The sequence below is a fragment of the Panicum hallii genome, chromosome 3 (assembly GCF_002211085.1).
Source record: "Panicum hallii strain FIL2 chromosome 3, PHallii_v3.1, whole genome shotgun sequence".
Lineage (NCBI taxonomy): Eukaryota > Viridiplantae > Streptophyta > Magnoliopsida > Poales > Poaceae > Panicum > Panicum hallii.
The window spans coordinates 60338858-60351239 of NC_038044.1; the positions used below are offsets into that span (position 1 = coordinate 60338858).

Sequence of the window (12382 nt, forward strand, 5' to 3'; positions counted from 1 at the left end):
GGCACCGGAAGGCGGAAGAGAGTCACGAGGGAGTGAGGAGGTGGGTCGAACCAATCTACCCTACGGTTGCAGTGAATCCGATCCAATTACCCAGACCGAGTTCATGGTTTCCAAAAGGAGCCTATTAGGGTTATTTTCGTGGGCCGGTTCGGCGAACCGATAGGCCGACACCCACCATCCCCATCAGGACTGGTGCACAACATTCTAAAAAGAGCCAAAGTGGAAGAAACATTTTCTTTTCAAAATTCACCTTAGGTTTGAATCATTGCAACTTTGCAAGAACATGGAATCACCAACTGAAATAACTTGAGGAGGCCATGAGCCATGGCCCATGGCTCATCACTTACCTTCCAAAGCCGTTCTCTGCTTCGAGGGGATGCTAGACGCCTTCGGGGTCTCCTCTTCTGTAGTGGAAATCTGGTGCCAGCAGTTACTTGGAAATCTGGTGCCAGCAGTTACTTGTGACCTTATGAAGGCATGGAGCATGGACTCTCCTACAGTCCTACACGAGTATTGCTCTCGATGTACATGTGCTGCTCTTGTGAAAGTCACTGGAGATGTTCGATGAATCTGCGTAGAACAGAAATATTTCATGTGAATTTGATATGAAACACTTCAATTTCCACGTGGGTGAGTACAGTTCCCATATTTCAAGGAGGGCATGAAACGGCGTTCTGCTTACAATGCAACTAGCGCTGACGTAGACTACAATACCATGTACTGCCAGTGTTGGAATCACAATGCCTTGGGGTCACAATAGAAGCTCTGAAACTTGAAACCCACGGTAACATGCAGCAGCAAGCAACAAGATTTACTGATTATGTCCGCCGCTATAACTTCTCTTTTAAAATGTACATATACAAGTTGTATCATGGCTACATGACATTTGGAGCAGCATCTTTACTAGACTGTACACATCTTAACATTCTGGGCTAATTTACATACCCAGAAACAGGTGGCGCCATGGGAGCTTCAGCACACAAGCATGGGAAGAAGCGTCTGGGATCATCACCGATTAAAAGTTACTCTGACAGCTTAAAAACTCTCGTTCAGTGTATGAATCCTGGATCCAGAAGCCAAGTGACTCAGATGCTGCTTGCCCAACCTTTTGGCAGTGTTGTTGCAAATATATTCATCGTCATCATGCTACCGTGGGATATTAAGGTGAATGACTTTCCAATTGTTCAGGGATCTCGGTCTCTTGGACCTGTTCCGGGAGCCGAGGAATGGCCTGTGCGCATGCCAGCAGCTGGGCTTCCTTTTCCTCTTGCTGCTGAACCAGGAATCTGCTCATTCGCTCGAGCAGCAGCACCGCCTTTCTCTTTCCCCTCTCCGTGCCGTTCAGGGCCAGCTCCCGTAGCGGGACCATGATTCCGCACTCTTGTGCACGGGTCAAGTGCACAAGTTGTTGCTCACCACTGCAAAGATGCAACATCACAGCTGCAGCATTGTCTCTATTCCTTGGTGACCCGCTTCCAATCATCTCCACAAGAACAGGAACAGGCTCTGCTGCGCCAATAGCCGCCTTCCCCTCAGGGTGGCTGGACAGTATCGAGAGTATTGCCATAGCCTCGTCCATGAGAGCTCCTGTGGGGTTTGTCACCAGCCCCATGATGAGCGGCACAAGGCCAGCTCGTATCGCACGACCCTTGTTCCCTTGATAAATGCAAAGGTTGAATAGAGCTGCAGCTGCATCTTTCTTCCCCCGTTGGCTGCCCTCACTTAAAAGAACTACGAGGGCAGGGATAGCCCCTGTTCCCCCAATTGTTACTTTGTATTCGTCGATCACTGAGAGGCTGAAAAGAGTAGCTGCAGCATTCTCCCGTGCTTCCATGCTGCCATTCTTCAGAACATGAACTATGCTCGGCACAGCACCAGAGGATATGATGCTTGCCTTATTATCCTCGTGTATGGAGAGGTTCAGAAGTGCAGTCACAGCATGTTCTTGAGTCCGCAGGTCAGACGAAGACAAGAGACTCAGTAGCAAGGGAATGGCACCAGCCTCAGCAATGCAAATCCGGTTGTTTGCATTCCGCTTTGCTAGGAGCCGGAGTTCAGCAGCAGCTGACCTCTGCTCCTCAGGATCATAAGAGCATAATTGGGACAGAAGAGCATCGATGTTAGCACGTTCGCTTGAAGAGCATGCTGATGTAGGCTTGTTAGGTTGCGATGAACGCTTGGGTGGCTCAATCCCATTGGCCTCACACCACTGGGCAATAAGACTTCTAAGAACGTAGTTTGGTGTCAGTGTTGTGTTTGTCATCCTCTGCTGAGTATTTGGACAAGTATGGTGCCCAGAAGCTAGCCACTTCTCAATGCACAACCGCTCATATGTCTGCAAAACATAAACAAAGCACAACTATCTCAGACTATGCATTAAAGTTGGATTGTATTTTGAGTATAAAAAAAGTTGAATCAGATATAGCCACCTGGCCAGTAGCAACAATAACAGGATCTTTCATTAGCTCAAGAGAAATTGGACAGCGGAACTCATCAGGAATGTTTACAGGTCTTGGCTCCCCGTTGGAATCCATTAGCTTGGTACCGATTGGCGGCCCCATCTCAGGGTTTTGAGTTTGCACAAAGTCCTTGATCTTCTTCAATAGCATTGACATTTTCTCAATGTGTTCTCCTGGATCCTGACCACCACCAGATGCCACCATCTCATGCAAAGCAAGCGATTCTTGTGTCAGATCAGTGATGGTTATCAGGTGTAACTTTTCTGACAATCTTTCAAGGATATCAGATTCAGCACTTGGGTCATAGCTCTTGTTATACAGAGACAGTACGTCATTGTAGAACTCATCATCAGGCATGTCTGCCCGTTCTTTTGCTCTTCTGAGCTGTGCATGCACTAACTCAACCTGCGGAGTGATTTTGGTTAAGTATCTCCTGGATGCAAGTGCTTAACAACAACCGAAAATAATTCTTTTCAGTAGTGCTATTATTGTTACCTGCTCTCTAACTTCATCTGATATATCCAATTTATCGTATGGAACATCACACAAAGCTTGCTCCAGCTGAGCAATTACTGCTTGAAACTTCTTCATTACATTATCCCTCTCAAGGACCTGCAAATCATACACCGAAAGGAAGCAGAAAGGCAATTTAATTAATTATAACAATTTAGACTTGTGGACAGCGAATAAAAAAAGTACTATCCTGAAAAGCATGCCCGTGAGAAGATGAACTATACAATTGTCACAGGCTTTTGCAATGTCAACAAGAAAATAGATATTGGCAAAAAAAAACATGAATACCAATAGGCCCTGTAAACTGAAACTATCAAATTTCTCAATCCCAAAAGAAAACAGGTTCAAGCAAATCAAAATTTCAAAAGCACGAACACTATCAACTAAGATCCTAATAAAGACCTAAACTACACATGAAAAAGTAAAGATATACTAAAAATACCCTACATTTTCAACATGGTCTAACTACATTCTGAAAGGAACTAAGAATGATATAGGTGCAGCCACGCAATGGAGGTTTAAGATACAAGCAGTCAACATTTCAGCAAGCTAACTACAAACCAAATTTGACCAGAACCCACGGGAGGAATCAGTCCACGTATTTCTGCCACAAGAGTGAGAAAGTAAATCTGCCTTGGAATTCTTTGACAAGTTCACCTTGTTCTAACAAAGGTCGAAACATTTCCAGGCGACAAGTTTGACACTTAATCCCAAATTCTTAATGAACTGACCAAAGCAAGACAATACAAACTGCTCACGAACAAAAGATCAAAACTTTGACTAGAAGACCAAACTTTCAAACTGATAACATGAACAGTTGAACACTGCCTGCGAAGCCTACAGAATTACACCACAGAGGCAACAGAATGACCATATTGCCCAATGAAATCATCCCCAATTAATGGAAATGAGACTGGTCCCAGAAATGCAATTAAAAGCTACAAACTTAGCAACCTGAATAATCGAAACACCAGCCAATCTAAGAGCGCAAACAACTTCGATCCTAACAGAGAAGGCAGCAAAAGCTAGAGCCTCAATTTTTTTTTGGAATAACATTCATATAGCAAACTAAACGCAATATAATGTATCACGATGGAAGATGATAACCAAGACTAACAAAGTCAGGATTTTGTTTCGAATATCTAGATCTACACGCTTAATCCAATCCAGAGGGTGTCAAGCTAAAGGGCGCAATTCTTATCCAAAAATCGGATTATACTGGCAAGCCACAAGTTCATCTTTGCTCGCAGAGGCAGCCAAGCATCACGAATCTAGCAGAAACGAGTTAGCTAGCCGAGAGAAACACGCAAGCGCGTACCAGGAAGATCCTGCTCCCGTCGCGGCCGAGCCGGAGCAGGTCGAGCGCCCGCTCCAGCGCGTCGGCGAGCGGCGCCAGCGCCCGCTCCCGCTCCTTCTCCCCGTCCGCGGGGCCCCGGAGCGCCTCCCGGAGCTCCTCGGCGAAGGGCCCGAGGAGCCGAATCCGGCGCGACAGCGCCAGCAGCTGCCGCCGGTACGCGTTCCGGAACTCCCAGCCGCCCGCCGCCGCCGCCTCCACGGCCGCCGCCGCCCTCTCCGCGGCGGTCCCGCCGTCGCCGGCCATGGCGTGGCGTGGCGAGGCGACCGGCTGCGGCGTGAACCGGGCGGAACGCGTCGCGGCTAGCTGCTGGGGGGGTAGACCAGGGAGGGGAGTGGTAGTGGCAGGGGAGGTAAATATCGGCGAGAATGGGCGTGTGGAGGCGTGTTATTGGGTGGCGGCGGCCGGGTCAGCGTCGCGGCCGAGCCGGGTCGCGTCGTCGGAGTTGCCCGCTCCCCTACGGCAGCAGATCTTCGCGTCTCCGGTTGGGTTTGGGTGTGGGTGTGGTTGCACCGGCCGGCGGCCAACCGAGCCGACCGGCGACCACTGACCGCGACCGGGCTTGGCGGCTTGTGGACAAGTAGGTGAGGAATTGCGGTGAAAGATGCGTATGGGGTGTCTGGTTGCTGAAGGTTTTGTGTGTTCAAATGAGTTGATCTTCGAACCGCTCAGAATTTGTGGTCCATATAAATGTGATAGCAAAGTCCTAATTAGTTTGAAGCGAAATTGATTGTTTTTCGGTGAGTGAAGTTGACGTACTCTCTTGTTAAAGAGGAAAGTGGATCGGCGCCTTTGGTAGGAAGTCAATTCGTGATGATAAATAGGTTTGATTATAAAAATGGTATTCTTATAGTTTGAATAAAAATAATGATCAGTATATTAGAAGAAGTCTGCTCTTCGTATTAGTGCGATTATTTTCAAAGTTTTCTTATGATTCCATTTCAAACGTCAAAAATATCAAGTATTCATATCATGGGAGACGGCAAGCACAAAAGAACAAATTAATGGCAGTCCACGTTACATTGACTTGACGCAGACCCTACCCTATTTTGCACTTGCACCAGACGTTGGCTAACCTTTGACTTCCACGCCGTAAGAAAGTATAGGGCCATACGTAGACGCGTATTTGTACGTAGTTGAAACGGAACATCAAGTCTAATTGCATCTTGATGGACCGTCATCCTTTCACATCACAGGCTGCTACGTGGCGTTCACTGGCCAATGATGCGTTCGTCTTAACAACCTCATAGAGCTCAGTATAGTTATAAAATAAGCAACGTTTCCATATTGATATAATCTTCAAAGTCTAGCATTTTGATTTGCACACTTTTGTGATATATTCATAGCAAAACTATACTGCCATGTTGCTGGTGGAAGAAAGGAGAAACAGAGAACTAGCTTTTGAAAATTGCAATAGCCATCTGTCGACCAAAGAACACAGTGATGAGAAACCAATAGGGGGCACTGGCAAAAAAACCTGAAGATTAAGAAAAAAACTAGCTCAATATTTAGTGTTTAGTCCACGAATTAACTTAGCTGGTCCACTAATAATGTTTCCATTCTAACTTCGTCCCCTGCAAGAACAGATCCATCATCCATAGTAGAAATACTTAAGAACCATCGGAGAGGCGCCGCCCGAGTATGATCCCGCTCCTAAATGCTTTGAGCAATACATTATATCACCAAAGTAAGTGCTACCTCTGTTCTCAAATATATGACACGATTGATTTTGTTCGCTTGTTTTACTTTTCTTCTTTCTATATATATATGTAAATAGATAAATCTGCAAGTAAAATCAAAAATATATTCGATAACATATTTGGTGGTACTTGTTTGTTATAATTTACTTAGCTAATTGAATAAGTAAATATTATATTGATCAAAATTTGAGGAGAAAGATCAATAGCATCAAATATTTAATAACGGAGATAGTATCCTGTTGATATATACTGGCTTGATCGGAGTCCCATCGGTACGAAGGAGTCCACATTGGTCGTGGTTTTTCACACGGCCATGCGTTCGGCCGGGTTTGGTTGGGATGTCACTGTAGTCGCACACAAAGTGGCAAACCCCCACTAGTCGGCACCACACCACAACCGGGTCCAGTCAGAAAGCAACGTAACATGAGTACCAACCAATGGGGCAGCTGCCCACGCGTCGATCGGTGCTTGGGAGTCACCACGAAGCGACGCAATCAGGCAACTAGCCGCGCACGAGCCTCGTCATCTCGTCACCAGCTAGGCACTGTGGCCGTGTGACGGGATCACACAGTGCCTGTCTGCCCTGAGACGTCACTTGACCCGACCAACGGGCAACTTGGTTGTAGGGTTTGCGTGTGGGCCCGGGCCCAGGAACGCGTGGAGTGCGAATCTGTCTCTCTTTTTCTTTTCTTTTTACAGATTTTTTCCTTTTTTTAAGATTAAGAATGTGATATACTTGAACATCGTCAGATAACTAAGTTCATAAATTACAGGCAGACACACAACTACGGTAAGCACAAGACTTTTTTTTCAAAAAGGGATAAAAAAATAAAATTCGAAAAAGGGAGCCGGATAGGATAAATTCGAAAAATGAGTACCTCCAGCCCGTTCACGGGCGGGATGAGTGGGGCCCGAGACTTCCCGCCCATCCAGCGGGCGGGAGGTTGCCCGAGGACCTCTTCGCAAATAAGAAAGTTTTCTTATTCGCGAAGAGGTCCCTGCGGGGGCATCCCGCCCATCTAACGGGCGGGAGGTGGTGCCGAGGGGCATCCCGTCCGTTGGTCGGGCGGGAGGTCCCCCCCGGCTATATAAGCCCCCACCTGCCCCTAAATTTTCATTTTATTCAGCAAAAATCCGAAAAAAAGAAAGAGAGGAGAGGAAGAGAGAAGAGGAAGCGGCGAAGCCCTGTTCACACATTGATTTGGAGGTATATTCTCATTCTAGTCGTATAATTACTTGAAAATAACTATAATCTAGGAATCGCTGAAATAATCTAGTCGTATATTCTCATTCTAGTCGTATGTTTTGAATAGTTTTTAGTATTTTTGTCGAAGGAAATCTCCAGCCGGGTGGCGGAATGCACCCGCCTAATCCTAGTTAAGGATGGGTTTGGAGGAGACTTAGGAGCGCTAGATCGGTGAACAGATGGACGCAGGAAAAACACAAGGATTTTAGAGTGGTTCAGGCCGCCGGGGCGTAATACCCTACGTCCACTTTGGTGTTGTATTGATTGTGTGAACCAGACTGAGCCTGAGGCGTGTGTGTTTTGTTGTGTCTTCTAACAAGTGCACTCTCACTTTTATAGTCCAAGGGGAGTGCTTACACTGAGCGGGGCCCCGACAGGTGGGTCCGGCCAACAGGAGCCTGTTCTACGAGAGATATGGAGGTCATCACCTCGAGCTCCTCTCCGTAGTCCTCTCGATCGGGAAGTTGATGTGCGTATCCACAGCCAGGATATGGCCGTGTGCAGCCTTGTCTTGTACAGTGTCCGCTGTCAGCGTTGCTCAACAGTGAAGCCGTGCTGTCACTGTTGGGATGGAACCTTCTGTCAGGCGGTGAAACAGCGCTGACCCGTTACGTGCGCACTGTTACAACGCACGCCTTGGCTCGCCTATTACAGGCCATCATCACGCACTGTGACGGGACTGTACGCCGCTTGTGCACAGTACACGGTGATACGACGCGCCGCCTTCAGATCAGGCAGACTTATCGTGGTGTCAGCATACCTGCCCCGTATGTCAGTGGCAGGCCACACCTTTTGACTTGGGCGCACCCGACCCAGCTCCCGCATTGAATGCTGGTAGGTGGGAGCGGTCTGGCCTGTGATGGTCCGGCCATCACACGTGGCGGCCCCGGACCTCCCTAGGGAGTCTGGGGCTGCAGGGGCTACCCGAGAGCTCCCCCGCCTTCCCGGGCACATGGAGACCCCGGACCTGGAAGAGTACGGGGAGGGTCCGGAGATCATGGTCCCAGTTGTCAGGCCCGGGCCGTATGCCACGTCACCCAGAAGGCGAGGGGGAGATCACGGATTGTGAGACGCCAAGGGTCTGGACACCCTAGCAGGAGGTACCCCTGTCCGTGTGTACCGACAGATGCCCCCGGGCCCACCTTGGGTGAAGGATGAACCCGCCGGTGGGGCCAGATCCCAGCATTGCGCCGGGTGGACAGCTTGTTCCCGCCGGGGAAGGGTATGGATGTCCTTTCCCCCAAAGCGGGATCCCCGAGGGGCCCGTCCCCCGCCCGCGCCGTGCGCGTCAGGCGGTTCAGATTCTTATCTTATTCGAGCCCATCCCGCGGCTCGGGCGGTTCGGATTCCGCCTTTCCCCCTATCCTCCAGCGACCACGCCTCTGACAGGTGGGCCCAGGCCCACCGGTCAGAGGGTGTGAGAGGAGGGGAGGCCGGTGCAGGCAACCGTTCGACTTCTTCCCGGTCGCCGCGGAGCGCAAGAGGGGAACAACTTTTTGTATAAAAGGTAGGCGCTGAAGGGATCGGCTACCTTTTCGCTCTTGCCGTCAACAGACGCTGTAGCCTCCCTTCACCTCCGCTCATTCCTTGCGATCTGCTTTCTTGAGCTCGGCATCTTCTCGCCTTCCTGCTTCCTTGCGCTCCATCCTTAGCGATCTCAGCGCCATTGCCATGTCTTCGCTTCCTTTCCCGCGCCGCTTCCAGAGCCAGACCCAGCTGGACTCAGTGCGGCGCCTTCTGGGATGGACAGCTCCTGCGCTAGCCGGGAAGATTAGGGCCGGCGAGATCCCCCTCCGCGACCTTGCCACGGGGGAGTTCGTTCTCTTCAACTCGTACATCATGTGCGGGTTGGTCCCTCCGTTCTCCTCCTTCTTCCTCCTGCTCCTAGAGGAGTTTGGCCTTCAACTTCATCATCTCACCCCCCACTCCATCCTCCTCGTGGCGGTCTTTGCCCATTTCATGGAGATGTTCGTGGGGTGCGCCCCTGCACCACCATCTTCAAGCACTTCTACGCCTTGGTCGGGACTGGAAGGGCTAAGCGCGAGATCGGCGCCTATTACTTCCAGCTCCGGCACGGGATGGCGAGCTCTTACATTAGCGCCTTCTCCAGCTCCAAGTGGGAGGATTGGCGCGAAGGCTGGTTCATCGCGGAGGCTGACCCCCATGACCGCCTGGAGCTGCCAACAGAGGGTCCCAGAGTGACCGGAGCACCTGGAAGGCCAAGCCGACAATACCAGCGGAGCTCGACCCGATGCTGAACCGGATTAAAAAGCTGGCGAGGAGCGGCCTGACATCCACGATGGTGCTAGGCGACTTTCTGAAGCGGCGAATTGCTCCCCTGCAGCAGCGGTCCCGAATGGCCTACATGTACACAGGGCTAAATGACTGCTGCAGGATCGCGCGCGGGCCCGGCGGCGACTTCACCAGGGCGGAGCTGGAGGCGGCGCTCCGGGCGATGACCGGCGAGGCGTTCAGCCCAGAGTCCCTGGTCCTCCCGAGCGGGGTCAAGGCCCTGTGTGAGGACCAGTCATTGCGGTCATCAGTCCTGGTGTCGATGCCGGCAACTGGGAGAAGACCCCAACCGCGGGCTCCAGATCTCTGGTGCCACACTGGACCGCCAGCAACGTACCAGCGAAGGTCCCGGGGAGCCGAGACCCGGAGGTCCGGCCCCCGGCGGGAAAGGGAAGGAGAAGGTGCCGGTGCCAGAGCACCGGCACAAGGACCACTCGGAGGGGTCGAAATCCCGGAGGCTCCAGCGTGGCGACGGCTCCTTGGTCGGGGAGTCGGCGCCCAAGCGCAAGAAGATGGCGGGGGCGGAGGAGCAGAGCGGAGCTCCACCACCTCCGCCCCAACGCCAGCAGCCCGAGAGGAGACCGGAGGAGGCGCGCCGGCCTCCTCCGAGGCAGCAGACTCCTCCACCGCCACCGCCGTCACGGCGGCCAGCTACGCCACCGCCACCGCCAACAGAGCAGATGCCGCAAACCCCACCCCCGCCACCAGAAGCACCAGCAGCCGGAGACCATCACCAGAGGTCCGGGGGGTCCTCGACAGGGAAGAAGGTCCCCCCAGCTGCCCGGGGCAGATGGGAGTGGTATGACTTCGCGTAAGTAGTCTTCCCAGAGTTTTCATTATCCCTCTTAGTTTCAGGGTGTTAACCATATCGGTGATACGGCAGGCCCCAATCTTCAGATGCACCAATTGGGGGATCCGGCCCCCAGCCAGCGCCGGAATCCCGCCTAGGACAGCTCCAGAAGCCTCCGGACCTAAGGGTCTGGAGCCGGAGGCCACCACCCCGCCACGACCTGAAGCCGCCCCTCAGGAGGAGGCCGCCAGACCCGCTGCGGCGACCGAGGCACCGGTTGCAGCACCGGGCGTCGAGGCCGGGCCTTCTCCAGCTGAGCCAGCAACAGAGGGGGCCGCTGCCACGGCGGAGGCTGCAGCGCCAGAGGCAGCGGAGGCGGCGGAGACTGCGGCTCCGGAGGTCGCTGAGGTCGCCAGCACCGCCGCCCCACCAGCGGAGGAGGAGGAACCGGAGGTGGTGCTGGGAAGGCGCCTCCTCCCGAGCACAGCGGAGATCCCTCTCCCCCGGCTCTTTGCCAAATGCCAGCAGGCTCAGGAGGAGCTGGAGGCTTACATTCGCCGGGAATGGGAGAAGCTGGAGGCGGAGCATCTCCGGCTCTCCGACTGGGAGCACCGCCTAGGGGACCGCATCAAGTTCGTCTCCGCCCGCTACGCCGATGAGCGCGTCAAGCTCGTGCTGGAGCGCGAGCTCCTGCAGGAGCAGCTGCAGCAGGCTCCCGTCCGGGAGGCAGCAGCGTGCCAACGGGAGAGAGCGGCCACGCGGCGGGAAGCGCAAGCTCTCGAGCGGGAGATCGCGGCGGAGGAGAAGATACTGACGGCAGCAGACAAGGAGCAGACCGCCCTGGAGCTGGCCGACCAGGCCAAGAGGGTGGCGACAGCAATCAAGGCGGAGGAGACCATCCTTGCAGAACTGGTGGCAGCCGCAGCGAAGAAAGAAGAATGGCTGGCCGCCCGCGAAGCTGAGGAGGTGGCCCTGACAGCGGACACTGTACAAGATAAGGCTGCACTTGGCCATATCCTGACTGTGGATACGCACATCAAATTCCCGATCGAGAGGACTACGGAGAGGAGCTCGAGGTGATGACCTCCATATCTCTCGTAGAACAGGCTCCTGTTGGCCGGGCCCACCTGTCGGGGCCCCGCTCAGTGTAAGCACTCCCCTTGGACTATAAAAGGTAGAGTGCACTTGTTAGAAGACACAACAAAATACACACGCCTCAGGCTCAGTCTGGTTCACACAATCAATACAACACCAAAGTGGACGTAGGGTATTACGCCCCGGCGGCCCGAACCACTCTAAAATCCTTATGTTTTTCCTGCGTGCATCTGTTCACCGATCTAGCGCTCCTAAATCTTCTCCAAACCCATTCTTAACTAGGATTAGGCGGGTGCATTCCGCCACCCGGCTGGAGATTTCCTCCAACATTTGGCGCGCCAGGTAGGGGCGGCACGTGGCGGCACCGGACCCCTTCCCGGGGGGAGAAAGGTCCGGGCCCCCGAGGCCGGTCGGAGCGGTCTGGCCTGTGATGGTCCGGCCATCACACATGGCGGCTCCGGACCTCCCTGGGGAGTCCGGGGCTGCGGGGGCTACCCGAGAGCTCCCCCGTCTTCCCGGGCACATGGAGACCCCGGACCTGGAAGAGTACGGGGAGGGTCCGGAGACCATGGTCCCAGCTGTCTGGTCCGGGCCGTATGCCACGTCACCCAGAAGGCGAGGGGGAGATCACGGATTGTGAGACGCCAAGGGCCTGAACACCCTAGCAGGAGATACCCCTATCCGTATGTACCGACAATTTTCAATTGTTTTTAGTATAATTTATATTTTGAATAGTTAAAATTCTAGAAAATATAATATGTGAATCGCTGAAATTTAGGGTTGTTGTATATTAATATGTAGTATAACTAGTTTTTAAATGATTGACAGATATGTCTTCCGAGAAGGGTATTTTCAGTATATATTACGGAGAAGTAAATGTGATATATGGGCCGAATGGGGTAGATTTAAGTGAATTCAACTATGCGGTCAGAG

General features: G+C 52.5%; 1 protein-coding gene across 1 annotated transcript; it reads right to left on the reverse strand.

The window, feature by feature from the left end:
* Positions 1–753: 753 nt before the first annotated feature.
* On the reverse strand, positions 754–4660 carry LOC112884268 (protein spotted leaf 11-like). Its single transcript, XM_025949637.1, has 4 exons — positions 4291–4660; positions 2955–3071; positions 2430–2864; positions 754–2335 (listed from the first exon to the last, which is right to left on the reverse strand). Exons 1-4 carry the CDS (start codon positions 4570–4572, stop codon positions 1160–1162), a joined length of 2010 nt encoding a protein of 669 aa, XP_025805422.1. The 5' UTR covers positions 4573–4660; the 3' UTR covers positions 754–1159.
* Positions 4661–12382: the final 7722 nt, after the last annotated feature.